A 27,820-nucleotide genomic window follows, 5' to 3' on the forward strand; every position below is an offset into this window, starting at 1 on the left:
TCCAGTGCTAAGCCAACTCCTCTTTGTTCGAAAATTTAACACCCCGACTAGTTTTATTAGCATAACAGGAGGGTCTATGTTAGGGTTTAACAATGAAAGCGAGGAAAACTTCATTCATCTGGGACCAGTAAGGAGACAACGGCAGATGTCTTCTCTCCCAGCCTTTTCAAAACACCGTCAGAAACCACAAAGCATATAAACATTCACGGCACAATTTCCCCCACAAACACCTTGAAGCCGGTTAAATGACGAGCACAGTCACAGACTCAAGACATTCTAATAATGAAAAAACACAATAGTTTCTGGAATTTTAATTAGTTTTTTAATATAGTTTTTAAATACAATTCTGCAGGGAATTAAGTCATATACAGTTCTCCCATCACCCAGACGCAACACATTTAAAAAAATAAAGCCATAGTCAAAGCAGTAGCCTATTTATTAACAACTGCGCACTGATTGCCATCACTGTCTGGAGTGCTAAAAATCCAAGGAGTGCCAAGAACCCACATTGCACTTTCTTTCCTTGTCCCAAAAGAAGTAAACACACGTTTAGCACATTTCTCCACACCAACGCAGTATTTACACTGTGTCAATATGTTTTTGTTTTTTTTTTCCAGGGAAAAGCGCTGGGAAGCTCCGTTCTGCTGGGGTGGGAGAGCTGCATGGAGACCGATGAGGAGGAGGAGGAGGAAATTTGGCATTCCTTTAAAAAAAAAAAGAAAAAAGAAAAAGGCAGAGTGCAGAGGAGAAAAAGGAAGAATGATGGCTCTATTGAGTGCCGTTGTCACGGCAGGGTTAAAGATGGTGCCCTCTGGCCCTGCCGCGTCCAATCGAAAAACAAAACAATTCACCCAATAAGAATAGCACCAGCCTCTGATCTCAGAGCCATAGGGATCACAGGCCCCCCAACACACACAAAAAAAGCACCCCACCCCCTGTCCACGACCCTCCCCCAATTCCATTCTCTCCTGCCACATTTCATGCTAGTGTCCTAAAGCACAGCTTTTCCAGAATTCACTCAGTTGGTCTGCAGGACCCAGTAAACCCATAAAAATATTTAAGTCTTCATAAGTCTTTATCTTCAAGCAATGGATCTTAGTGTTTTTTTTTTTGTCTTTCTTCCTTCTTTTTTTTTTGCTGGACACATATCGATGCACGTTTAACGGCAGACGCTTCAGAAATGCAATCCAGGACGAGATGAGCGTCGGACGCTAAGCTGGGAGCACAGCGAACAGCAAGACATCAGGAAGACGGTGCACTTTGTCATGCGGGCTGCTAACAGACCCATGCACCAACACAAACTATCTGCTCTCCAGCGAACCTGCGCCTGCATCCTGGGTCGCCCGCCAGTGCCGTTTCTGTAAACGCAGGCGCGTCACACGCGTCTCTGTGCATAGTCATTACGAAGAGCTAACAGTGGAAGCCCGAGAGAGAGAAGAGCAGTGCATTCAGAGACGGCCGTCCAGCCGGGCGGGAAAAACAGCGGGACCGGTTTCTTGGGACTTTTATCTGTTAAATTCAGTTCAGAAATGAGGATTTAAAACGAAACAAAACAAAAAAACCGAAATGCATATTGGGAGCTGGAGAAAGCAGAGATTTTGCCCCGACTGTAATCTACACTCATCAGTCTCCACCGCTAAACCCAAGCGGTCAATAGAGTAATGGATCCCCGCAGACACTAGGTGTGCCCTGGGACTGGGGCTAAGTGGGAAAACGAGCTTGGCACGCTGTGGAGACGCATGTACAAGTCGAATAAGGGTGTCCACAGATCCCTCTGCCTGACAAAGACAGAAGTAGAGGAGTCTCGCCTGGGCATTGAGTGCCGTCGATAAGGCCTACCCCCCCCCCAAATAATATTCCCACACACACTGCATAACCACACTCATATTAGAGCAAACCCCTCACTATGCTATATATGACATCGTTTTCACATCCACCTGATTAACTGTAGATTTCACCTTCAGCGCTTCAGACGCTCGCTATTATTAAACACACAACAAACCCCAGACCAGATGGTCTCTGTCTATCGACTCTGGTGTTGATGACCGACTCCTTGAATCAGATATCGCCAAAAAAACACCCGACGCATTTTTACACTTCTCAGCAGAGTTTTTTAAAAAACATCTCTGTTATTTTAAGATCCTATATGAGCTGCTGTGTAATAGGAGTGTATATATATATTTTGTTTTTTCCCCTCTCTTCATTAATATTTTACAGTAAGTTTGCAAAGGTCAGATTACCATTTCAATTCCAGCTTTCAGTGCAACCAGCCCTTAATAAACTATAAAGTATAACGTACAGCTTTTTAGTCCCTTTAGTCCCCAGGTTGTTTTGTCTATATGAAAAGGAGGCAGCTGAAGAGGTCCAGCTGTGGCAGTGTGTAGTGACGGCAGATATCAACAGGTTGTGGGGACATGCGTCAGTGGTCTCAGAATGTAGTGTCTTTCTGATTTCTTTGGAGTGTATGCTTGTGACTGTGTGAGGTGTGTGTGTATATAGGTACTTGTATAAGTGTGCATGTGTGAGAGTGTGTGTGTGTATAAGTGTGCATGCGAGTGTGCATATATTAGTGTGTGTGTGTGTGTGTGTGTGTGTGCGCGCATGCGAGTGTGTGTGTATAAATGCATGTGTATGTGTATAAGTGTGCGTGTCTAAGTGCGTGTGTGTGTATAAGTGTGTGTGTTTTTCTGTAAAAGTGTGCGTGTCTAAGTGTGTGTGTGTGTATAAGTGAGTGTGTCTAAGTGTGTGTGTGTGTGTGTTTGTAAAAGTGTGCGTGTCTAAGTGTGTGTGTGTATAAGTGTATGTGTATAAGTGTGCGTGTCTAAGTGCGTGTGTGTGTGTATAAGTGCATGTGTATGTGTATAAGTGTGCGTGTCTAAGTGCGTGTGTGTGTATAAGTGTGTGTGTGTGTGTATAAGTGAGTGTGTATAAGTGCGTGTGTGTGTGTGTGTGTATAAGTGAGTGTGTCTAAGTGTGTGTGTGTGTCTGTAAAAGTGTGCGTGTCTAAGTGTGTGTGTGTGTGTGTGTGTGTGTGTGTATAAGTGAGTGTGTCTAAGTGTGTGTGTGGTGAACACCACGCAGCCCGTGCCTCAGTCCCCCTCCCTGGCTCCTCCCTCAGCCCCTCCCGGCTCAGACCGTGCGTCGCCTCCTCAGGCTCTCCATCTGCAGGGAGCAGAAAGGCAGAGTGGGGTGAGACCGTGCGTTCGTTACCGCCGCGCGTGCGTTCGTTACCGCCGCGCTGAAAGGGCGGGAACTTGCCGGGGCCTCAGGCCTACCTCGCTCTCCACCAGCCTCATCCTCCCCAGGGCCTCCTTAGCCGCCTCCTGCAGGCAACACAGAACCGGAGTTAGCGACGTCAGCGCTCGCCCTGCGCCGGGGCGGGTCAGGGGTCACACGGAGCCCGGCCTAACCGCCCACAGCCCTGCCCAGGGGCAGAGGGGTACCCCCGGGGCCACCGTACAAAAGCCGCTCCCCTCCGCCTGACTGGGCGGTCGGGTCGACACCCCTGCGCCAGCTCTGTGTGTGGTACAGTCCGCCAGGATGAATGGCTTCCCTGCTCACCTGCTGGACTGCAGATCGAAGCACACATGCTTTTTATTTGGGGGGGGGGCATGCAAGTTTGTGCTCACTGTCACTATGGATGCTGCAGTGATGGCTTACATTTGTTCAAAATTGGGAGCAAACGTATGAAAAGTAGCAGTAAAGAACACATTTTAAGAGCCAGTTGAATTAAATGATCTCGATACAAAATTTTTGTTTTAGAAACTACTGCCAACCTCCGCTTTCAAACTGCATTACGAGTTTGACGCATTTTAAAAAAATGCACGAATGCATGGTGTCCCATGGTTTCCCATGCTGAATGTTGCGACGGGGCCTGCGGCTGCAGCCACCAGTGTGATCGTTACCCCACACCCCCTTTTATGCAAATATCCCCGATCAATCAGAGCATGTAATTAAGGGGCGCGGGCGTCCCGGTGCGGGACCTGGCAGGTGCCAGAAAGAGTGTCGTGCTGAACTGCGCTGCTGTGGGACGCTCTGAGTCCAGCGCTCCTCAGACCATGACGCTAAGGGGCCGGTTCTCCTCTCCTGCCACTCACTCTGTTTCCCTGGCTGGAGTACTTCTTCACCCCCTCACCGAGACCCTGCACAAGCCGCTGCAACACCCTCTCATACTCTGAGAGAGAGAGAGAGAGGGAGGGAGGGGGGAGGAGAGAGGGAGGGGGAGGGAGGAGGAGAGGAAGGGAGGGGGGAGAGAGAGGGAGGGAGAGAGAGAGAGAGATAAAGGAGAATGAAAACACAACAGTGAGAAAATCTGTCACACCTCAGCCTTCACATAAAAACACTCTGTAAGCTGTAAAAAAGAAAAAAAAAGAAAGAAAAGCAGTTCCAAAGAGTGGGTGAGAATGACTGAAGTGTGGAGGTCATAGAGGTAGAGATAGGGTGCACAGGAGTGAAGCCTTAGGGAGGCTCTCTCTACAGGTGTGTGTGCAGTTGCGTGTGTGTGTGTGGTATGTGTGTGTGTGTGTGTGTGTGTGTGTGTGTGTGTGTGTGTGTGTGTGTGTGTGTGTGTGTGTGTGTGTGTGTGTGTGTGTGTGTGTGTGTGTGAGTATGTGTGTGTGTGTGTGTGTGTGTGAGTATGTGTGTGTGTGCTGTACCTGACACCAGGCTGGGAGAGGCTCTCTCTAGCTGTGCACTCTGCCACTGCAGTCGGTGGCTGAGCTCCCTGTGCTGCTGCAGCAGGTCTGGAGGAACATCCCTCCTGCTCCTCTTGTACTCAGTGATCTGAGGAAGAGAAGAACCACACCTGTCACATAGCTAATACACACACACATACACACACACACATGCGTACACACACACACATGCACGCACACACACACACACGCACACGTATGCACCTTACACACATACACGCGCGCGCGCACATACATACACGCACATAAACACGCACAAATACACACACACACACACACACACGCACGCACATATACATACACACACAGCTACTACAGACAAAACACACACACCCAGCCAATACACACACACAAACCACAAAAAATGATAGTCTTTGACACCGTGACACACCCTCTGTCAAACAGGATTCACACACAGAGGAACTCCAGTGAGCTCTTAATCCCAAAACAGAAAGTGTCTCCTTCATGGTGATGGAACCCTTTCCAGAAGCTTTAGCAGGATTTTCCCACTTTTGTGGGGAAACCATCCCACCCTACCCCTCAAAATGGCCGTCAGTGTGCTGCTGAACCAGGACAGTGAAGGCACAGTTCATACACACCAGAGACAGTGTGAAGATCCACACACTGATCTGCAAACACACACACACACACACACACACACATGCACACTCACACACACACACACACACACACACACACACACAAGTATGCCTAAGACAGAGAAGCACAGCAGGCACACAGGGAAACACACCTTACTGTCCAGCCTCTCCTTGTCATAGCTGAGCAGTTTGAAGCTGTGGAGCTTGTACTGGGGAGGGGGACGACTGCAAGAGAAACACAAGGGCCGCAGTGATCAGACAGAGCAGGTCCTCAGGGCTGCTCCCCAGCAACCAGGCCAAGTGAGTCGACTGTGGAAGAACGTGCTCTCTTTTATCAATGAACTCATGAATGTGTAAGATCGCATGCGATTACAATGTTCTTAGCTGAACATTCTAAAGCTGATGTCACAGTGACTCCTGGAAGCTGAATGCAATGGAGTTCTAGAACACTAACTTACAAATTTGAAAAGAACATTCCAAAAAACTTCTTCTGCAAAGGGTTGAGTGCTGAGCAACAACAAGAACCAGCAAGACCCTGGCATGTGGGTCTGCAGGACCGGGGCTGGGGACTCCTTGATTAGGGGAACGCCCTGACCCTACACCGATGCCAGAGTTAGCCCCTCTCTGCTCTGACACGCTGCAGATCAATTTCACATCAACCTACAGGAGCTACAGTATCTCTCCTCCTTCAGTCTCTATCAGAGGCTTCCAAAAGAGCAAAGAACCACCATCCATTGACACAGACATGGCCTGGATTCAGGACCAGACTGCGCGGCCCGTGCACACTCTAGAACAGAGCCTTAACGGCACAAGCCACTCAGCAGCCTTCGGTCTTTTTACAACAGATCCAATTACCGCGTGCCTGTTTGCCATTTGTAAAGAACTCCTCATTGTTCCCTTGACTTAAAATTATGCAGCTGAATAACTACTATAAAAACTATTTGGGCTGCGTTGCCGCAATTATCCTCAGTATTAAAAAAAAAAAAAAAAAAAGCACAGCATAATTTTCAGAATGAATGAATAATAAGTGCTTGCTGCAGTTTGGCACTCTGACCGATTCAGAGATCATGTTGTCTTCCAATGCCAATTCATCACATTGAAAAATGCATGTAAAACTGAGTAAGACGCACCCTCCCCCCCATCCCGTTTCCACAAGAAGTCTGAAGGCAGAGAAGTTTGATTGCAGCCACAAGCAGATGACTGCTCAGAAATAACGTTACTAATTAATTAAAACGAGACTGAGATTGTTTTTTTCTGTCATTTCTTGCGAACGCTGATATTTCTCTCTTCCCCCCAGTCCTCCCCCCTCTTCCACAAATCCTTAAATTCCTTCCCACGCCATTAGACATCGTCACTGTTTTTTTTCTCATGTTGAAGCACGATGTAGCGATTGTGGCTATCGCACATGTAGCACGATGTAGTGAATGCAGCTATCGCACATGTAGCATGATGTAGCGATCGTGGCTATCGCACATGTAGCACGATGTAGCGATCGTGGCTATCGCACATGTAGCACGATGTAGCGATCGTGGCTATCGCACGCGAGCCAGCGTGGGCAAACGCTTGTTTTGCGCAGCGTGTCGTGAGCCTCTCTCTCACTCTCTCACTGTCAGTACCGGCTTCTCTTTGTCGCACAGCTCCTATATTTCAGAGTCTCGGGGGTTTCATCTGGGCTGGTTTTGGCCCAGCTTTGCTTTGACTGTGACAGGTGGTCACTGTGGATGACTGGGGCGTGGTTCTGGTTCTGTAAAGCTCAGGATTATTTTTTTTGTGTGTGCATGGATGATCTTCACTACAGGGAGACAAAAAGCTGCCAGACAAGAGGCAACTAGGGCACATTCTTTATCCCTCTTTCCCTCCCCTCCTTCTTACTCATCTTCTTTTTTTGTCTGTCTATCACACAACATCTTTCACCCTGTACCCTCAAAGCCAGATATGGGCTTTGGGAGCCTTTATGCATCTTATCCTTTTATTTGTCATAACCAGGCCAAGTGCATGGCTGAGCACAGAGGAGAGAGAGGGAGGGAGGGAGGGAGGGAGGGAGGAAGAGAAGAGAGAGGGAGACATAGTCAGGGAGGGGGAGAGAGAGAGCGAGAGAGGGAGAGGGACAGAGAGAGAGGGAGAGACAGAGAAAAAAGAGAGAGGGAAAGAGAGACAGAGAGAAAGGGGGAGTGAGAGGGACAGACGGAGAGAGAGCGAGATAAAGAAAGAGGCAGAGAGAGATGAGGACATGAGAGAGAGGCAGGAGGGAGAGAGGGAGGGAGAGAGGGTGATAGAGAGGGAGGGAAGGAGCAAGAGGAGAAAGAGGGAGACAGGCAGGGAGGGGGAGAGGGAGAGAGAGAGAGAGAGAGAGCGAGAGAGTGATAGTGTGAGAGAGAGGAGGGAGAGAGACAGCAGTGATTCAGAGCTGGGGATCAGAAAAAGAGAGCATGAAATGGAATGAAGACAGTGATGACACAGCGATGACAGTGGAGGACGGCCTCAGGCAGACTCTCCCTTCTTGCTCCCAGTGTTCTACCAGCCCTGACCCCACGCGCTTCACTCTGGCTGACTGTAGCACACGAGGAGTCAGACAATTCAGCTCAGAATGAGCGCTAACCTCTCTGGCCATCTGTCCGTTTGTCCCGTTAGCACCGATATAAAACTCCAAATAAATGTTTCGTTTGCATGTGAACAGGATCAAATCGGACTGCTGTCGGGTCTTTGATGAAACTGTGTACCAGGAGCTTGCCATCAATGTGCAGGGCGTGTCAGCCTGGCCATCCTGGCCTGGCCTGGACAGACACACACACAGACACACGGACACACACAGACAGACACACACACACACAGACACACGGACACACACAGACAGACAGACACACACACACACAGACACACGGACACACATAGACAGACACACACACAGACACACGGACACACACAGACAGACAGACACACACACAGACACACGGACACACACAGACAAACACACACACACACAGACACACGGACACACACAGACAGACAGACACACACACACACAGACACACGGACACACATAGACAGACACACACACAGACACACGGACACACACAGACAGACAGACACACACACAGACACACGGACACACACAGACAGACAGACACACACACACACAGACACACGGACACACACAGACACACGGACACACACAGACAGACAGACACACACACAGACACACGGACACACACACACAGACACACGGACACACACAGACAGACACACACACACACACACAGACACACGGACACAGACAGACAGACAGACAGACACACGGACACACACAGACAGACACACACACACAGACAGACACACAGACCCGGACACACACCGACAGACAGACACCACACAAACATCGGCAGACACAGACAGACAGACACACAGACAGACAGGACGACAACACAGACACCACAGAGCTAGACCACACGAACAGAAGACAAAACTGTCAGCACGGACCACACGCGACTAGCCCCAGACACACGGACACACACAGACAGACACACACACAGACACACGGACACACACAGACAGACAGACACACAGAGACGTACCCGCTGTTCTTCCCGTGGTCGTTATGAGGTGAAGATTTCGGAGCAGAACCAACAGACTGTTCATCGAGGGGAAAAAAGTGTAAATATAAACATAACGCTGAATATAAACATAGCGTAAAGTAAATATAACGCTTCCCACAGAACGCGGATTATTAACTCAAACAATCCTGATGTTCTTCAAATATGGTTCACAAATAACGTTCACTTCAGTTTAAAAAAATAAATAATGTTATTAATCTCGGTAGTAATCGTATAGATATACTGCTCATTAAAAGACTCGTCACAAAAGTAGCATTTCCGGTTTCTTACTGACGACTAGTGTTTTAATCTTTGTATGATACAGAAACAGACGGTGGGAGATCAGGAGGTACACCCAGCACACCTCTTTTTTGTGGGGGGGTCCCTGCTCTCGTCTCCTGCCTGTTGTCTCTTTCGGGGGGGGCTCTGTGATGGGGTCCAGGACCAGCCACCTCTCCGTGACCGTGTGGAGCTGCGGCCCCCCCAGCGGCTCCCGAATCTTCACCCGCACCTCCAGGCGCCCCCCCGTGGGCTTCCGCCCGTCCAGAACCTGCAGCAGCGCAGACGAGCACATGAACAGCATGAACACGCACGCGCACACACGCACACACACACAAGCACGCACGGACACGCAGACACATGGGTGTGCACACACACAGACACTAAAACACATACACAGACACACACTGGTATGTCAGAACTCATGTGTGTTTGTTTGCTAGTACGCAAGGGTGTGTTTGGATCTGTCTGATGATGATGATGGTGTGTGTGTGGATCTGTTATCTTCACTGATGGTGTGTTTGTGTGTGTGTGTGTGTGTACGATGGCGTATTTCTCACCTCGATCAGCTGTCTGATCTCACACTGCGTCTCCAGAGATTCCAGTTTAAGCTGTGCGCTCCCCACCACCTTATCACCCTTAAACAGGCCACTGCAGAGAAACACACATACACACACACACACACACACATTCATACACACACACGCACACCATCAGTACAGCCAGACATATACAAAAATGACTGTCTTTATTCCTGGTGGGGAGAGAGAGTTCAACAGACACACAGGACATGTGACCCGACGCAACACGCTGTCTCTCACCCTTTATGGATGACCTCAAACTTGATGCCCTTGGTCTGCACCACCCTCTTGAAGCCCCTGTGGGTCCTGTTGATGTTGAGCTTGAATTTCTCCTTGTACTCTGGACAGAGACAGCAACAAAGAGCAGAGAAAGGAATGACATCACAACCTAAAATTAGTGGTCCTTATTATGTTAGCACAAGATCTTAGTGTGTCACTGTGTCAGTAGCGCATTCCAGTGCAATGGTGTAATGTGTCAGAGTGTCAGTGAGCTTGTACCTGGGCAGTTGGTGTTTTTTTCTGAATGGGTCAGTGAGCTTGTACCTGGTCAGTTGGTGTTTTTTTCTGAATGGGTCAGTGAGCTTGTACCTGGTCAGTTGGTGTTTTTTTCTGAATGGGTCAGTGAGCTTGTACCTGGTCAGTTGGTGTTTTTTTCTGAATGGGTCAGTGAGCTTGTACCTGGTCAGTTGGTGTTTTTTTCTGAATGGGTCAGTGAGCTTGTACCTGGTCATTTGGTGTTTTTTTCTGAATGGGTCAGTGAGTTTGTACCTGGTCAGTTGGGTGTTTTTTTCAGAATGAGTCAGTGAGCTTGTACCTGGGCAGTTGGTGTCTTTCACAGTGTTGGTCTTGTCTCTCTGGGGATCTTCCTAGAGCGGATACGTGAAGGATAGGGAAAAAAGAGGGCATCTTTACACACAGAGTGCAACTTTTAAATACGTCACTTCTGTACCAGCAGAGTAGGAGAACATGTGTGTGTGTGCACGTGTGTATGTGTGTGTCTTACCGAGCTGGGGAAGGGAAATTCAAAGCGCACACTGGCATCCAAATCATTGGGAGAGACTCCTGAACAGACAGACAGACAGAAAGAGAGTAATGTACAGACAGCCATAGAGGGCAGTACGCAGTACTACAAGCAGTAGATTCTGGTATATATAATGGCAAAAACATCTGTTTATCAAGAGACACAACGTTAATATGTCACTGTTATATATACTGTTATATATATCACTACATACAATTTTAAAGCAGGGGGTTCCCAAATATTTAAGCAGCCAACCAGGTCAGAAAAGTAGCCAGCGAGGGGTGCTGTGCGGCGGGGAGGCAAAATGTTCCGATGACATCTTTTCACCGAATTCATTTGCAAACCTTAAAAATATGTGCTGTGTGAAAACTTGACAACTGAAGCAAGTCAGCGTTTTAATTTAAAAGTAATGCATCAATACAAACATTTAGCGACGGCTCTGCCTGAAAGCAGCCGGCCAAACAGATCCGTGGTGCTTGGGGAACTGGTTGTTTCAAAGGCAGGAGGCCTGTGTGAAATGTGTTCGCTGCCACTGCATTGTACGGTAGCTCTTTTCCCATCTATTTAATGTTAATGGGCTCTCATTTGCCTCACTTCTCATTAATCCACTGAGAGAAGCCCTCCGACAATACTGGCGTTAACAGAGCTATATAAAGCAGAACTGTGACTGGCTGCTTTAGCACATGAAAGCAGCAGATGGGCTGAGGTGATTAAAGCTGGCAGGACCTGTATGCAGGCTGTATGCAGGCCCACAGTCGTACAAACAGCGGGGCCTCAAGTAATGCATCATTTCTCTGGCAAAAAGTCTTTCAAGGGCTTTTCAGAGATCTGACTGGCTTTCAGTTTTACAGCGTCACGGGGACACCCGCACACGACACACCATGCGTGCGCACACACACGCACGCACGCAGGGACACAAACACACACGTACACAGGGACAGACAGACAGACAGACACACACACAAATACACAGATATAAACACACACACACACAAAAACACAAACACACACAGACACACACACACAAACACACACATATGTATAAAAACACAGATGCACACACACCTGATGGCGCAGGGAGGTTTATGCCCTTTACTATGGTCAGCACCAGCTCATTGGCGGTCAGGTCTGGGTAGATCCTGAATACACCACAGAGAGAGAGGTTAAAGTAGGGGAGAGAGGAGAGTGGGGGTGGGGGATGGAGAGAAAGACAGAAAAAGAGAGGGAGAAGAGTGTTATTTTTCATTTCTCATTTTGACGCCGCCAGTCACTGAAGCAATGCTCCTGATATTTTGTCAGGCAGCGGATGAGTTATACACACTTCCAACTCTAAGTACATCCATCTGTCAGGACGCGTGTGTGTGCGAGCCTGCGAGTGTGTGTACGCCGCAGTGGCCGTGCGTCTCAGGTAATCTATCTGTCAGGAAGTATGGATCTGTAAATGAGCGGATCGATACAGACTGGGGAGGGGCGGGGCCAAAGTCTGCCAGTATCACTCAGTGAGTCACAGTGTCCCGGGGAATTGGCACACGCATCCGTCCGGGAACACAGAATATGCAGATTAAATTTACAGTCTCAGACCCACACACACGCAGCCACATACACCAAAACGCAAGGTTGAACCCGATATTACATTACACTACATCCACTTAGCAGGCACTGTTACCCAGGGCAAACAGATAGGATAGCCCCGCCCACTCAGCCTGCTCCAGAACTTACAACCGTGTAATAACAGTGGGGCACTGTGAGGTGGAAGTCTGGCTCAGAAAGTCAGCGCACCATACTGAGCATGTGCGGAAAGCAGTGTGCACTGTACTGAGCATGTGCGGAAAGCAGTGTGTGCACTGTACTGAGCATGTGCGGAAAGCAGTGTGTGCACTGAATTTCTGCACAGTGGTTAGAAAACTCCATCAGCGGTCAACAGGCCAAGGTCCTGAATCCCAGGTCACAGAACATTTTCTCATGTTACCTTTGAGGGAGGTCCTTAACCCGAGTCACCCTTGACTTACAAAAACTGTATAAATGAAGTGTCTTTGGCTGCGGAGCGATGTAAATGTGCTGTGCCTGTCTGGGCGGGCGTACGGGGACGCGGCGCGGAGGCAGGAGGCGGGGCGGGGACGCGGGTGCTGTGACGGCGTGAGGTCTGGGGGCGGGACGGGACGGGTGACTGACTGAGCTGATGCCTCCCGGGGAAGCGGGGAACGGGACCGGCCTACAGGGACCGGACACGGGCACACGCGACCAGGCCCGACCGGCGGGCACGGACACGCGCGGCGCCACACACGGCCCACACACACACACACACACACACACAGCACACACCACACGCACAGCACACGGCAGCACACGCACAGCACGCACACACAGGCACACACACACACAGCACACGCGCACACACAGGCACACACACACGCGCACACGCGCACACACACACAGGCACACAGGCACACAGGCACACACACACACGCACACACACACACGCACACGCGCACACACACACACACACAGGCACACACACACACACACACACACACACACACACACACACACACACACGCACACACACACACGCACACGCACACGCACACACACACACAGGCACACACACACGCACGCACACACAGGCACAGGCACATGCGCACACACACACGCACGCACATGCACGCACACAGCCACACACAGACTTCCCCTCACCCCAAACCAGGTCCTGAAAGGCACCTCTCATTGCGCATTACTGCTGATCTCAGAGCTTTCAGCAGAGAGCCTGGAGAGGCGGAGTAACTCACTCTCCAGTGAGCCATTGGCTGCTGCTTACCTGGTCGTCTCGGCGACGTTGCCCATGTGGGTGAACTGCTGGGAATATCCCAGGCATTTCTGTGGAGGGAAACGCATGGTGTGGGTAACAGAGCTACCAGGAGTATGCTACGGACAGGCCGCTAATGTGAGTACACATGCAGGGTGTGTTATGCGGGCGCCTCTCAGTGTTGGGAGAATGAGGTACTATACCAACAAAGATGGGAGGGGCTACAGTTAGCTGTCAATCACTTGTTTAAACCTATGAAAAGGTTTTGCTCTTCACAAGAAAACATTATCATTGTTTTCAATCAGTGAGTTTCTGGTAGTGCTCCAGCCATTTTTTGTAATAATCAACAGGAACAGGATGTGGTGTGACTCCAGAGTGACACTGTGAACAGGGTGTGGTGTGACTCTGGAGTAACTATATGAACAGGATGTGGTGTGACTCCAGAGTGACACTGTGAACAGGGTGTGGTGTGACTCTGGAGTAACTATATGAACAGGATGTGGTGTGACTCTGGTGTGACTATATGAACAGGATGTGGTGTGACTCTGGAGTAACTGTATGAACAGGATGTGGTGTGACTCTGGAGTAACTGTATGAACAGGATGTGGTGTGACTCCGGTGTGACTGTATGAACAGGATGTGGTGTGACTCTGGATTGACCTCATGCTGCTGGCGCAGGTGGTCCATGAGCTGGGCGTACTGCTCAGAGGTGCGGGGGGAGAGCGGAGAGCTTCGGGACTGAGCCAGAGAGTAGTCCTCCTCAGAGACTGGAGCACTGGGCACCTGGAGGGAGAAGGAGAGACAGAGAGAGAGGACGGGTTAGGGATCACGGGTTAGAGAGAGGACCAGTTGGGGATTACGGGTCAGAGACGGGACGGGTACAGGCAGATGTGCAAGAATGGGAAGAAAAAACAGGAGGAAGAAGAGGGAGAGGAAGATGAAAGGGGATTTTGAAGCATGCAGATGGAGAGGAAAAAAACGAGGAAATTGAGAGACAGGGAAAAGATAACATGGTGTGAGGTAACGCAGCAACGTAAGAAAATACATTAAATCCTCAGGGGTTTTAATTAAACTCTACATATTTGTCTCCATCTGCTACACCGAGACCTCCTGTGGCCCTGATGATATACGATACTGAGGGGAGGTGACAGGATGAAAAGAAGGGGTTCTCGTTCTAGGCTCCCCGTTACCTTGGTGATGTCGACGGGCAGCCCGCCCTGGGCGGCGGAGATCATGGCGTCCAGGCCCTTGGCGTGGCGCAGGTGCAGCGCGGCTCCCTGCATGTCCTTCATCTGCTTGGAGCGCAGCGCCGCGCGCATGAACTGCTGCCTGCGCGTCTGCAGGAAGTCCAGCTGCTGCTGGGCTGGAGGACAGGAAGTGACATCAGAGCAAGCGGACAGCACCGCGCGCCACCCACACGCAGGCACACACAAACGCGCACATACACACACACTGCCCTCGGCCTCACACACGGCACAACACGCCTGGCCACCCACGCTCACCTTTAGGCCCCAGCTTAGAGCCCTGACCGGGGGCGGGAGGAGTCTCCGGGGAGGGGGCCGGAGCCTTCGCTCGCTGGGCAACGGGCCTTACCGCCGTCTTCAGGGGGAGGGGCCAGAAAGCAGAACGAGAGGGAAAACCTGCGTCACAAACGCTGCTGCGGACATGCTCCAGTGCCTCTGCAAGAGTCTGTAACGCCTGCTAAAGTTCAGCGTGCCTGCTTTACCCCAAGCTCCTGTCTGGGCCAGTGCAAAGATTTTAGTGTGTATAAAAAACATGTATGGCTAAGCTTGTGTTGGTGGACCGGAGTCTGCGGGGATGACGCTCTCACATCTAGCTGAGACAGCATGACCCCTCCTCCTGCTTGTGTAACTAATGTAAATGGTCCCACCATAAGAGAGAAATCTGCCTCGTCCGTCGGACGTTTTGTGACGTCCTTGCGTTCCTGTGGCTGGCTGCGCTGGGGTCATTTTTCGTATTCAAGCGTGGACCTCTTACCTTCGCCACTCCTTCCTCTGGCCCGTCCTCTTCCTCCGCATCTGCGTCCTGATTGGCCAGCTTCATGGCGTTCTCCAGGACGCCCATGAAGTTCTGCTCCCCGCTTTCAGCGCCCTGAAGCGGCGGACATCCTGAGGAAGAAAACAAAAACAAAAAGACAAACAAACGAGTCACAGCGTGAGCGTGGCGCGTAACAGGCGTGCAGTCACCGCAGACAGAGATCCCCCCGCCCCCCCAGCCCCCCCCCCCCTCAGGACGATGCGTCGCGTTCGTCGTCTGCGACTTTCAGAAAGACGCGTTCAGGATGCACGCATCGCGTTTTATCCATTACGCATCGGCCCTGTTTCAGAAGCCTCTTGCGATGCCGGTGGAATGTCTTTGTCTCGACAGCGGGACACGGTTGTGAATCACTCACAGACGCGCCTGCGGGAATTCGGCTGAGGACTGACGCTAAGTAAGCCGATAGCTTGCGCTGCGTCTCGTTTGAGAATGTTACATTATGTCTCCCTCTATTAAAAAACCACATAAAGAGCATTATTAAAAAAGACGGATGAATTTACATCACTGTAAAATAAAGTTAAAAAAAAATTTCTCTTTTTATTTTCGGAAAATTCGCATCACATTCTCGAAGACATTGGGATATTTGACCACTGAAAACGAGGCGGGCTTTTCCTAAACTTTATGAAGCTACAACCTCCTCAAGGGTCACCCTGCAGGGCGGAAGCGGACACAAAATGCACGTGCAAAAACACGGACACACAGACGGGCACACAGACAGGCACACAGACGGGCACACAGACGGGCACACAGACGGGCACACAGACGGACAGACAGACGGACACACAGACGGACACACAGACGGGCACACAGACGGGCACACAGACGGGCACACAGACGGACACACAGACGGGACACACAGACGGGCACACAGACGGGCACACAGACGGGCACACAGACGGGCACACAGACGGACACACAGACGGGCAGACAGACGGCAGACAGACGATCCCGACGGGCACACAGACGGGCACACAGACGGGCACACAGACGGCACACAGACGGGCACACAGACGGGCACACAGACGGGCACACAGACGGGCACACAGACGGGCACACAGACGGGCACACAGACGGGCAGACAGACGGGCACACAGACGGGCACACAGACGGGCACACAGACGGGCAGACGGTTACCGGGAGGCACGGGCAGGTCCGACAGGTTGACGGGGCGTCCGGCTTTTTGAGCTCTGATGGCGTCCTGGTATTGCTGCGTCAGAGAGACAGAAGCACACGGGCGGGAGCGTCATTAGACGGGCCAGGGCAGGGCAGGGCAGGGCGCGGACCGCGGGGAAATTAACACGACGGCGGTGTGCTTCGCGGCTAACGGGGGGGGATTTATTACGGCTCCCAGCGCGCTGATGTGTCTGCGTGACAGTGCGTTATCACTACAAGCATCCATCACTGTCGCCGTCTCGCTGAGCAGCTAGCCTGCAGGCAGTGTGCAGCCCGCGCGTTAGCGCTGTCTGTTTCCCTCAAATATCCCCCCTCATTTCTCACAGCACTCACACAAACGCTTAATAAAGGGCCTAAACACAAGGCCTAAAGGCCACAGGCCTCCCAGCACTATAGGAGAGAGCTTGTGCTGATCCCCTACAGGCCACATAGTCACCCAGCACTACAGGAGAGAGCTAGCACTGATCCCCTGCAGGCCACACAGCCACCCAGCATTACAGGAGAGAGCTAGCACTGATCCACTAAAGACCACACAGCCACCCATCATTACAGGAGAGAGCTAGCACTGATCCCCTGCAGGCCACACAGCCACCCAGCACTACAGGAGAAAGCTAGCACTGATCAGTGTGTCTCTCCCTGACTGCTGGTTACCTGTGAGCCTCTGGCTGTGTGACTTCAGACCACTCCACCCTAGGCTGGATGAGGCCAGCCATGGCTGGTTTCTGGTTGTAATGGACCTACGGCACTGGGCCCAGCCTGCGCAGGCGTTACCTTGACGATGCGCAGGTGCATGCGGGCCTTGCGGTCGTCCCCCTTGCTCTTGGCGCCGTCGGCAGCTGCCTTGTATTTGTCCATGCGCTGCTGCAGCGCCTCCGCCACACTGCGAGGAGCTGGGAGAGCTGGGGACGGGAGACACACACATATACACATCATACACTCATACACATGCACATTACACACACACATATACACATCATACACTCATACACATGCACATTACACACACACATATACACATCATACACTCATACACATGCACATTACACACACACATTTACACATCATACACTCATACACATTACACACACATATACACATTACACATGCCATCACACATACATTACACATCATACACTCATACACATGCACATTACACATACATAACATCATACACTCATACACATGCCATTACACCATACACATCATACACTCTACACACACACACATACTTTACACATCATACACTCATACACATTGCACACACCATTACACATCATACACTCATACACATCACACATACATTCACATCATACACTCATACACATGCACATTACACACACACATATACACATCATACACTCATACACATGCACATTACACACATATACACATCATACACTCATACACATGCACATCACACACACACATATACACATCATACACTCATACACATGCACATCACACACGCACATATACACATCATACACTCATACACATGCACATTACACACACACATATACACATCATACACTCATACACTACACATCATTACATTACACACTCACACATTAACACATACATTACACATACAACTTTACACATTCGCACATCTTACATTACACATCACAATATTACACATTACACACTCTTACACATCACAAACATACATTTACACATTACACACATATATTTACACATTACCTACACACATTACACACATATGTATATACACACACACAAACACATCCAGTCATGCATATATACATATACATGCACACACATACATGTATACATATACACACTCACAGACATACATAAATACATTTGTAAAAATACAAACACACTGGCATAACTAAGACGTATAAACACACAGACATAAGATATATAAACACATACAGTCCTGTGCAAAATCTTAGGCACCTGTGAAAAAATGCTGTACAGCTAAGATGCTCACAAAAATAATGAAATGGAAGGTTATAAATATCTAAAAAATAATATAAAGAGCAGTAAATATTTAAAAACTAAATAAAATCAATGTTTGGTGTGACCACCCTTCGCCTTTAAAACTACATCAATTCTCTTAGGTACACTGTCCTGCAGTTTTATAAGAAAATCGGCAGGTGGGTTGTTCCAAGCATTTTGGAGAACTTGCCACAGTTCTTCTGCAGATGTTGGCTGTTTCGCTTGCTTCTGGCTCTCCAGGCAATCCCAGAGACCCTTGATCAAGTTTTTATTTGAGAAGTAGTCTATTACTTAAAATATGACTTTATTTAACAAAATACAAAAATGTATCTAAAATTTCATTTTTTGGAAAATTCATGTTTGGAAATCTCAAATTTGCTCTTTTCTACTGACACACAAATGCAGAAAACAAAAAATAAACATCCAAGACCAAATATATATATATTATATTTTAAAACCTAGGGTGCCTAAGACTTTTGCACAGTCCTGTACATCTACACAGACACATACATGCACGTATATGCACACACAAACATACAAACAAAAATGTCAAATAAAACTCATTACACATTTTGTACAGCATGTACATTCAGAAAAATGCTGTCTTACCAGCATCGGCCACAGGGGGCGCTGCAGGGGCTGCGGGGGCTGCCGCGGGGGGCTGGGAGGAGCGCTGTGTAGGTGGAGCCGGGCTCTCTGCCACGGTGTCTCCTGCAAAACGAGGGAATTGAAACCAGGATCAAACAGGAAACTTCAGAGAGGACACGGGGAAGGATCGCGGTGCCTATCCCGCTCATTAATCTACTCATTACCGCACCCCCCCCACCCCTCCCGAGACGCTCCGCACTCCGCACCGCTCCGCGAAGACCCCCCCCGCTTCAGCCACATCAAAGGAGCCCGACCCCCTTTCACTGGCGGAATCCTCCGCTCTTTATCGCCCCGGCCTTCACAAACCGCCGCCGCCGCCGTGGAGACAGCCAGGCGCTGAGCGAGGGGCGCCGAGACAAAGCAAACCTCCGCCCAACGCCACGCACTCAACGCTCCGCGCAAAGCGCAGCCCTGCGTGTTCAGCAAGCGCCCAACACGGCAACACACACACACCACAGGGCAAAGACAGCGCTCTCTCCCGCCCGGCACTCCGACAGCAGGCATGTTCCATCTGTGTGAGCAAAACCTCAGAATCGGCCACGACTGCCTGACTTGATCAGGGGATTCATCTCCCTCATAAGGCTGATATGCTAATCGGGCCTGTTGGGAAACGGCACTGGAAAACAGGATTTATTCCAGGCTGCTGCGCAGGGTGAGTGCTAGCGGAACCAGGAGAGTTAAAAGCGTGTCAGATACTGCATTATCAGTAAAACTGAGGGTCTCGCTGATACTGTATTCATCATCATCATCATCATTATCATCATCAGCATCATCATCATCTCAGTTTCCTCGGTTATGTGGTTTTCATCTACAATTATGATGCAATTACGTGAAATACCACTCAGTACAGCTACTCCCTGAAAGTAAAAAAAAAAAAAAAAAAAAACTAAAGCGCAGACTACAAAAGGCCTGGGTGCTGCAGTGTTTTCCGCAGAAGAAGTGGGGGGGGCATGTGGAATTAACAGGGGAGGGGTGGGGGGGAGGGCTGCGTGTCTGTCTCCTGCTGAAACATTTGCATGAACCAATGCATGAACAGACACACATGAAGCATGTGAATGAAACACTGATGACGGAACACCGCAAGCAGGTCAGAGTAAAGTTTCGCCGTTTTATTCCACTGATCAAATTCGAATAAGATTTAAAATGACACCAATCCCCTGGTTCAACCGCCTGAATATTTCAACCGTGAAAAAAACTGGAGCCGTTACAATTTTGAAGTATTTATCATTCAACCCAATTCATGTGCTTACAGAAACCACTGGATAAATTATATCTTTCATTTGACATTTACATCATGCAAATTAAAATGAAATAAAACAGTAGTGATTTTGCTCGTGTTCAAGAAAAGAAGGAAAAAAATGACCCTGAGAAAGGAGATATTCAAAACAGGCCCTCAAGACCAGTAGCACTGCTGGTTTCTTTTCCACCTGATAATTCATTTATTGATTAATGCCACTGATTGGCCAGAGATTTAACTCACCTGGTGTCCCAGGTTTAAATCCTGATTAGTGTGGAAGAATGAAAAACAGCAGAACTACTGGCCTTGAGGACCTGTTTTGAGTGTCCGTGCACTACAACCTGAGACTGACGTAATAATGGGTACTGACCAGGAGGGGGCGGTAGGGCGCCGATGTCCAGTGGCTCTCCTCTGTCCAGGGCCTCCACCACCACGTCTAACCTCTGAGAGGGACGAGAGAACCTCTTAACCTCACAGCATTCACTGTGTGTTACCCACAACAGCATGTCACAGCACATCGTCATGGCGACGCTGCTCATAATAGTCTCCTGGAGACCAGCAGCCCATTGGACAGCTGAATTAACAGAATGTGTACAGGGGCCCAGGCTGTGCTTTACTGAGGGTACGTAGTGTAAACGCCTGTCCCCTCTGTGGCCACGCCTGCCCCCTCTGCGGCCTGGGCTCTGTTTCACCCTGTAGTGTGCCACGCCCATCCCCATGGCAGCTCTGTTTCACCCTGTTGTGTGCCCCGCCCGTCCCCTCTGCAGCCCGACCTCTGTTTCACCCTGTAGTGTGCCACGCCCATCCCCGTTGCAGCTCTGTTTCGCCCTGTAGTGTGCCACGCCCATCCCCGTTGCAGCTCTGTTTCGCCCTGTAGTGTGCCACGCCCATCCCCGTTGCAGCTCTGTTTCACCCTGTAGTGTGCCACACCTGCCCCCTCTGCGCCCCAGGCTCTGTTTCACCCTGTAGTGTGCCACGCCCATCCCCATGGCAGCTCTGTTTCACCCTGTAGTGTGCCACGCCCATCCCCACTGCAGCTCTGTTTCGCCCTGTAGTGTGCCACGCCCATCCCCACTGCAGCTCTGTTTCGCCCTGTAGTGTGCCACGCCCATCCCCACTGCAGCTCTGTTTCGCCCTGTAGTGTGCCACGCCCATCCCCACTGCAGCTCTGTTTCGCCCTGTAGTGTGCCACGCCCGTCCCCTCTGCAGCCCGACCTCTATTTCACCTGTAGTGTGCCACGCCCGTCCCCTCTGCAGCCCGACCTCTATTTCACCCTGTAGTGTACCACGCCCATCCCCATGGCAGCTCTGTTTCGCCCTGTAGTGCGCCACGCCCATCCCCATGGCAGCTCCATTTCACCCTACAGTGTGCCACGCCCATCCCCTCTGCAGCCCGACCTCTGTTTCACCCTGTAGTGTGCCACGCCCATCCCCATGGCAGCTCTGTTTCGCCCTGTAGAGTGCCACACGGCGGCTGTACCTTGGCTGTCAGGTAGTGACGCTTGGCCAGGTCCGTGTCTCCGCCCTGCTTGGCTTGGATGGCGGCCAGTTTGTACTCCCTCTGTCTGCTCAGAACCAGGCTCTTAGCCTCTGTGACACACACACACACACACACACGCACACACAGCCGTACACAAACACACAAGCACACGCAAACAATGTTTCCGCTGCGTTATTTCAGACACTTTCACATATCCGATAGCGAGCGGCGTGACTGACAAAAGTGGCTGATTCATCTGCATGGTGCTTAAAACCATGGGTAAGCACTGCCAGAAAATTTTGAATGGCCCAACATGCTCCTTCCATGAGGGCTGTACACCCCACAGTTGTCTGAATGATCACAGAAGGCACTATTGCATGAATGTGCTGCCAAATTAAATCCCCTCCCCCCCCCCAACCCCCTACCCCTCATGAGATGATGTGGCCAATTACACCCCACAATTACCACTAACTCCCACAATTAGCACTGGCAAGATCAGGACTTGACGCAGACCAAGGCAGCGCACCACAGCAAAGAGAGCTAGCGCTTCAGCCAGATGCCCAGCGTGGGAGCCAGTCGACAGCACATTTTTAACCCTTGAAGGTGTGAGATCACATAATTTATGTGATCAGAATGTTCTTTACTGGACTTGCTGTTCTTAACTGAACATTCTTAAGCTGACGTCACAGTCACTACCGGTAATAGAAAGAAAGTGAGTTCTGGAATGCTGATGTAGAATTTGGAAAAAAACATTCCAAAAAAAGAAAAAAACCTACTCTTCAGAGGGCTAGTAAGCAGAGCGCTGTGCGTGGGCCGGAGTACCTGAATGCTGAGTGTCCGGCTGGCTGGGGGTCAGAGGAGAGATGAGGGGCGTGTCTGGGGTCACGGCTAAAGTCTTCTGTGGAGGCGTCAGGAGCTGCGGTCTGGATGGCGGGGCTGGTGCATCTCGAAGGGGTTTCTCATTGACTGGAGGGGCAGGTGCAGGCTCGGAGGATGGCCGTTCCACCCGTCTGATAGGCTCAGGCTGAGATTCGGGGGCGGGGTTGGCGCCCGTGGCGACGGGAGGTGGGATATCCTCCTCGTTGATTGGCTTTCCTTTCTTCACGGACGACAACAGGGACTGCAATGTCTGGGAAAGGCAGGACGGGGGACAGAGTGGACGGAACATTTAGCACAGCTGCTAGCTTCATTTAGCATAGCGCCAAAGGTGACAGCAGTGCAGAGCAGGTTCGAATGCAGCAGAGCAGCACCAGGTCACAGGGCCGGTGCAGTTCAAAAAAAAAAGAAGAAAAAGAAAAAGCCAGGTCCCTTAATTTCACAGCCGCTAAAAAAAGGCGAAAGCTCCCAGTCTACACAAAGGGTCGTGTGTAGAGAACTACAAACGCAGCGGTCTATACAACCCTGACCCACGCGCGGCACTGCACTTCCAACCTGAATGCCAGCTCTCCTTCCATTAAAACGCTGAAGGCTGAATTTTGTGCAGGTTTTGCTCCTGCTTTCTCCCTTTCAGAGCACACCCATTAGGACCCACTTTCAGCTGCTTTCCAAATCTTCTTGGGCTCGCAAGTTCCCGGGGGTGCCCTGGGTCACCCGCTTAATTAACTGCGACAAATTAATAAAACCGAGGATGAAAATAGCGGCTGTTAGCCTGGCGCTACCTCCTGGTGAACATTCCCTCACTCTGAGCGTGATGAAACGCCAGCTTTGCTTTAAGTCAGCCGCAGGAAGCGGGCGTTTACGGAGCTCCCCTCCTCCTCCTCCTCCTCCTCACCTTCAGGCCCCGGTCGTACCGGCGCGCTTTGCTGGACTCCCCCGCGGCCTTGGCGTTGCCGATGGCGGCCTGGTACATGTCGATGCGCTCCACGAGGCGGGACTCCAGCCCGCCGGAGCTGCCGGGGGGCGGAGCGCCGGACGGGGCGGGCGCTTTCGTCTGGGGCGGGGAGACGGGCTTCTCCTCTTCCTCGTTGTCGTCCAAGACGTCGTTCAGCTCCGCCTAAAAGAGGCGGGCGCACGTCACACTGGCGCCCTGTCGGAGGGCATCGCGCCCGGTTTACAAAGAATGGCATGACGGGCACACGGTACGAGGCTTAAGATTACCAATAGGTCTGCGTCGCTCTCCAAGTCCCCATCATCGTCTCCTTCCTCATCCTCGTCCAGGTCCTTCATGCAGAGGGCGGCCATGCGCTCGATGTCCTCCATCGGCACTGGAGCTGAGAAGAAGCCAGGAGACGTGTGCTACCGACAGCTACGAACTACATACGAGTTAAACCATGCAGGGCTCCATCAACAGCAAGGTAGGGCAATATATGGTATTTTTTAAATTTGCATTTGTAAATGCACCCACATATGAGTGTGTACACGTATGCATACTTTTATTTGCTTTTTTTATTTGAAACATACCAAAGAAATATGTGTTAAAATAAACAGCGCAAGTACGTAAATGTGTGTTAAAATAACGAATGGAAGTAATTACGTGTGTGTGCAAATAAACAGTGTACGTAAATAAATGTGTCAAAATTAACAGTGCAAGTAAATAAATGTGTGTTTAAATAAAGTGCAAGTAAAGAAATGTGTGCTAAAATAAACAAATGTAAGTACACAATTATGCGAATGCTTGAAGACTCACCTCTGCCTCCATTTTTCTTCCCCCCTGGCTGCCCACCGCCTCCCACCAGGGAGAGAAGCTCCGCCTCCAAGGCGCCGTCATCCCCCCCGAGGTCCGCGCCCCCATCCAGGTCCAGCAGCAGGCCCATCTGGGAGGAGCAGGAGGGCAAGTCGACACGTCACTCATGCATACCAAAGTTACATTCAGCTTCATTACAACAGTAAAAGCATCACTGTATGGATGGGGCAGAACTGCTATATTTTACATTCATAACCTAACACCCTTGGGTCTGTATCCACTCCACTTCCTTGTAAATTGTGTACAAATAACTATGAGGTAATGTTTTCATTTGTGCTATAGTCCAGCATTTGTGCAATTATATACATATTTTTTATTAAGTGGAGGCAGAAAAAAAACACTTCTGCCAGCTAATTTCCATCTTTCTTCACTAAGCAAATAAATATAACACACTCTAAACAGTTTTAGCTAAAAATGGGCAAAATGAAAACAGAACAGTGTGGCCCCGTCAGCGCAATGCAGACAAACAGTCAATAACAGTCAGTAATCCGCCAATCCTCAAATTGAACAATGACTATTGCGGCAAATAGCAGCTGTGGAAAAAAGAAATGGGGGTTAAGCATTGGGTTCTTCCAGGAAAAAAAGGCGATAAATAAATAATTGAGGAGGGAGTGACAGTGGTCATTAGGGAATAAACCATTGGCACACAGTAGGGGGGGGGGGGTGCTCAACAGCATAATGCACTGCTCCATGCCTGTTTGTACTCTGCCCCAGGGCCATAAAAATGTAACCTTCCATGACCAAAGCAGGCCTAGTGTTCCAGGCTGCTGAGACCCAGAAGACCTTGATGGCTTACGGGGTCTTGGGTACTCAGCGGAGGGGTCAGTAGGACTCTACGTGGTGCTTTACTCCGAGCCTCTCCCGAATGACCAATAAAAGCAAGTATTGTTCTATTTCTTTGTATTTAAATTAACAGCATCACAACTCTGGGGGTCAGTAATATTTGAAGAAATGTGAAATATGATAATATGTGCTCAAAATCAGTACCTTATCTGGGGTACATTGACTCTACCTACCCCCAAAACTCATTTAGCTGTTTTTACAGCTTCACATTCAATCATTTTGTGAATTAAAATAGGTAAAAGGTAAAAACTCTACCACCGATGTCAGACAGGAAATCTGCACTGTAGCAGTCCAAACAGTATACTTTAGCCTGACAGCTCTGGCAGAAACCCCACAGCACAAAATGGCCGTAATAGATAACAGAGTCTGTGTGGACTCCATGGGAGGAGAGAGAGAGACAGAAGGTTGAGAGAGGGAAAGACAGAGAGATATAGGTAGAGAAGACACAAGAGTTCCTGCAGTATTTAAAAAAATATAAAATTCAAGGAGTTTTTAAGAAGTTTACTTGTAAATGAATGATCTAAAGAATTTACAAAAAATGGACAGGGTTCTGTGGATCTAATATCCAGCTCTGTCCCTGCAACCGGTTTTGTCACTGAGAGAGTGTGTTTCAGGGGAAAAAACAGACTGCTGATGAGAATGAGTTAACACCTGTTCGGATTTCTGTTTTACATGTAAGCCACACATAAAATCAGTTCAATGAGAATCCCATAAAACATACATTTGCCTGCACAACCTTGAATTTTACCCACTCAAAATCTGAGTGTTTCAAGGTTCTTAAGGACCCATGGGAAACCCTGTACGCAAAGTGAGAAAGGTAAAGCCAGGAATGGACACTAGAATGACAGAGGGTGGGGGAGAGAGAGGGACCAAGAGAAACGAAAGGTGGATTACCTGCCTGGCCTTGGCAGCCCCCTGGCCCCGGGCCGGGGCGTTTCGACTGCGGCTCATGGAGACACCAACGAATAGAACCGGGTCAGAACTGCAAACACAAATCACTCAAGATGTGTGGGGCAAAACTCCACAGTAATTTCACAATGCCTTGGACTTAAAATGGTGATTTCTGGCAATCATAAAGATTGAAGTATCCTCGTCAGAATCGGCTTATTCAGAAATACTACAAAGTTAGCCATGGGGAATTCTGACTGATGAACAGCTGGAGTATGTGCAATTCTAAAAAGCCTGTGTTACAATAACAGTTGTCAAAAGAGGTGCAACATTTATCATAGAAACAGACCCGCCACCAGCTTAGCCGGTTTACTACAGGGTTGACGTCATAGCTAGCTGTGCAAAAGTTAGCAAAGAATGGTCAAACGCTGCGTTCACACAAACGGACACCATAGGAAACAAGCTAACGACGTTACGACTTGCGTGACATGAAACTGTACAAACTCAGCACTTTAGATTGGAACAGTAGTCCAACGTTAGCTCTACATCAGTAAATAGCCTGGAATAATCTGAAATATTATTCGTTTCACCCACCACGATAAAGGTGCACGGCTTGGCTAACAGTAGTAAACACATTTAGCTAGTCAGTTTAGCAAACGCTAGCTTGGCATGTACTTCATGCAAAGAAATCTTGAGCTAATTCACCCAGTTTAACGTTAGCTTGCATATTAATATTCGTATTTCAAATATCTAACTTTATGAAGCTGTCATGTCCAGACCTAGGAAACGTTAGACAGCTAGCTGGTTGTTAACTATTGTTAGTTATATAGACTAGCAACCCTGTGACAGCATAGCACTCCCCACAAGTTGACACATAGCTAACGTTAGCTAGGAGGCTGTTACTTATGTCAGAACTGCCAGCTAGCCAGTGCTAGCTTACGTCTATTAGTTGGTAAGGTGCCAGTTAACTTAATTGAAATTGCTTACCCGAATCATAAGTTTCCCAGTATTGCCTGCAACACAGTGGTTCTCCTCTGTGTTGAATTAAAGGCACGTAATCACCAAAAACTACAATTGATTATGAACACCATTAACAATCTAGCCTACAACAGCTTCACGACAAAAATATTGTGCCATTTACTTCCTGCTTCCTACTCTGTCTCCCCGGACAACGGGAATTTTCGTGCTTTACGTTTGCAATCGGCAGCGCGCCCAAGCTGCCATTACTACCGCAAAATGAAGTTGACATTTTGGTAAACGAGGGAGGACAGGACTTCGTTA

At 49.6% G+C, this 27,820-nt stretch overlaps 1 protein-coding gene across 1 annotated transcript; it reads right to left on the minus strand.

The window, feature by feature from the left end:
- Positions 1-1,123: 1,123 nt before the first annotated feature.
- Positions 1,124-27,705, minus strand: cc2d1a (coiled-coil and C2 domain containing 1A). Its single transcript, XM_064323419.1, has 30 exons — positions 27,527-27,705; positions 26,546-26,633; positions 24,752-24,878; positions 24,223-24,335; positions 23,897-24,118; positions 22,948-23,254; positions 22,126-22,235; positions 21,016-21,088; positions 19,370-19,471; positions 17,570-17,697; positions 16,760-16,832; positions 15,566-15,696; positions 15,070-15,166; positions 14,758-14,930; positions 14,228-14,350; positions 13,580-13,638; positions 12,847-12,976; positions 12,431-12,467; positions 11,830-12,012; positions 10,747-10,805; positions 10,558-10,609; positions 9,984-10,083; positions 9,723-9,813; positions 9,248-9,433; positions 8,866-8,921; positions 5,446-5,518; positions 4,656-4,782; positions 4,098-4,174; positions 3,276-3,323; positions 1,124-3,162 (listed from the first exon to the last, which is right to left on the minus strand). The coding sequence occupies exons 2-30, from the start codon at positions 26,600-26,602 to the stop codon at positions 3,130-3,132; spliced, it is 3,147 nt and encodes a 1,048-aa protein (XP_064179489.1). The 5' UTR covers positions 26,603-26,633; positions 27,527-27,705; the 3' UTR covers positions 1,124-3,129.
- Positions 27,706-27,820: the final 115 nt, after the last annotated feature.

Source organism: Anguilla rostrata, chromosome 2 (assembly GCF_018555375.3).
Source record: "Anguilla rostrata isolate EN2019 chromosome 2, ASM1855537v3, whole genome shotgun sequence".
NCBI classification, from domain to species: domain Eukaryota; kingdom Metazoa; phylum Chordata; class Actinopteri; order Anguilliformes; family Anguillidae; genus Anguilla; species Anguilla rostrata.

What these genes read in the sequence shown, in the direction of transcription:
- cc2d1a (XM_064323419.1), bottom strand. Translation starts at nt 26,602, where the DNA reads ATGAGCCGCAGTCGAAACGCCCCGGCCCGGGGCCAGGGGGCTGCCAAG. An exon ending in GAAGAAAAATGGAGGCAGAG is followed by an intron (nt 24,336 to 24,751) that starts GTGAGTCTTCAA and finishes GCTTCTTCTCAG; the next exon opens with CTCCAGTGCCGATGGAGGAC. An exon ending in ACTCCAGCCAGGGAAACAGA is followed by an intron (nt 3,324 to 4,097) that starts GTGAGTGGCAGG and finishes TGTTGCCTGCAG; the next exon opens with GAGGCGGCTAAGGAGGCCCT.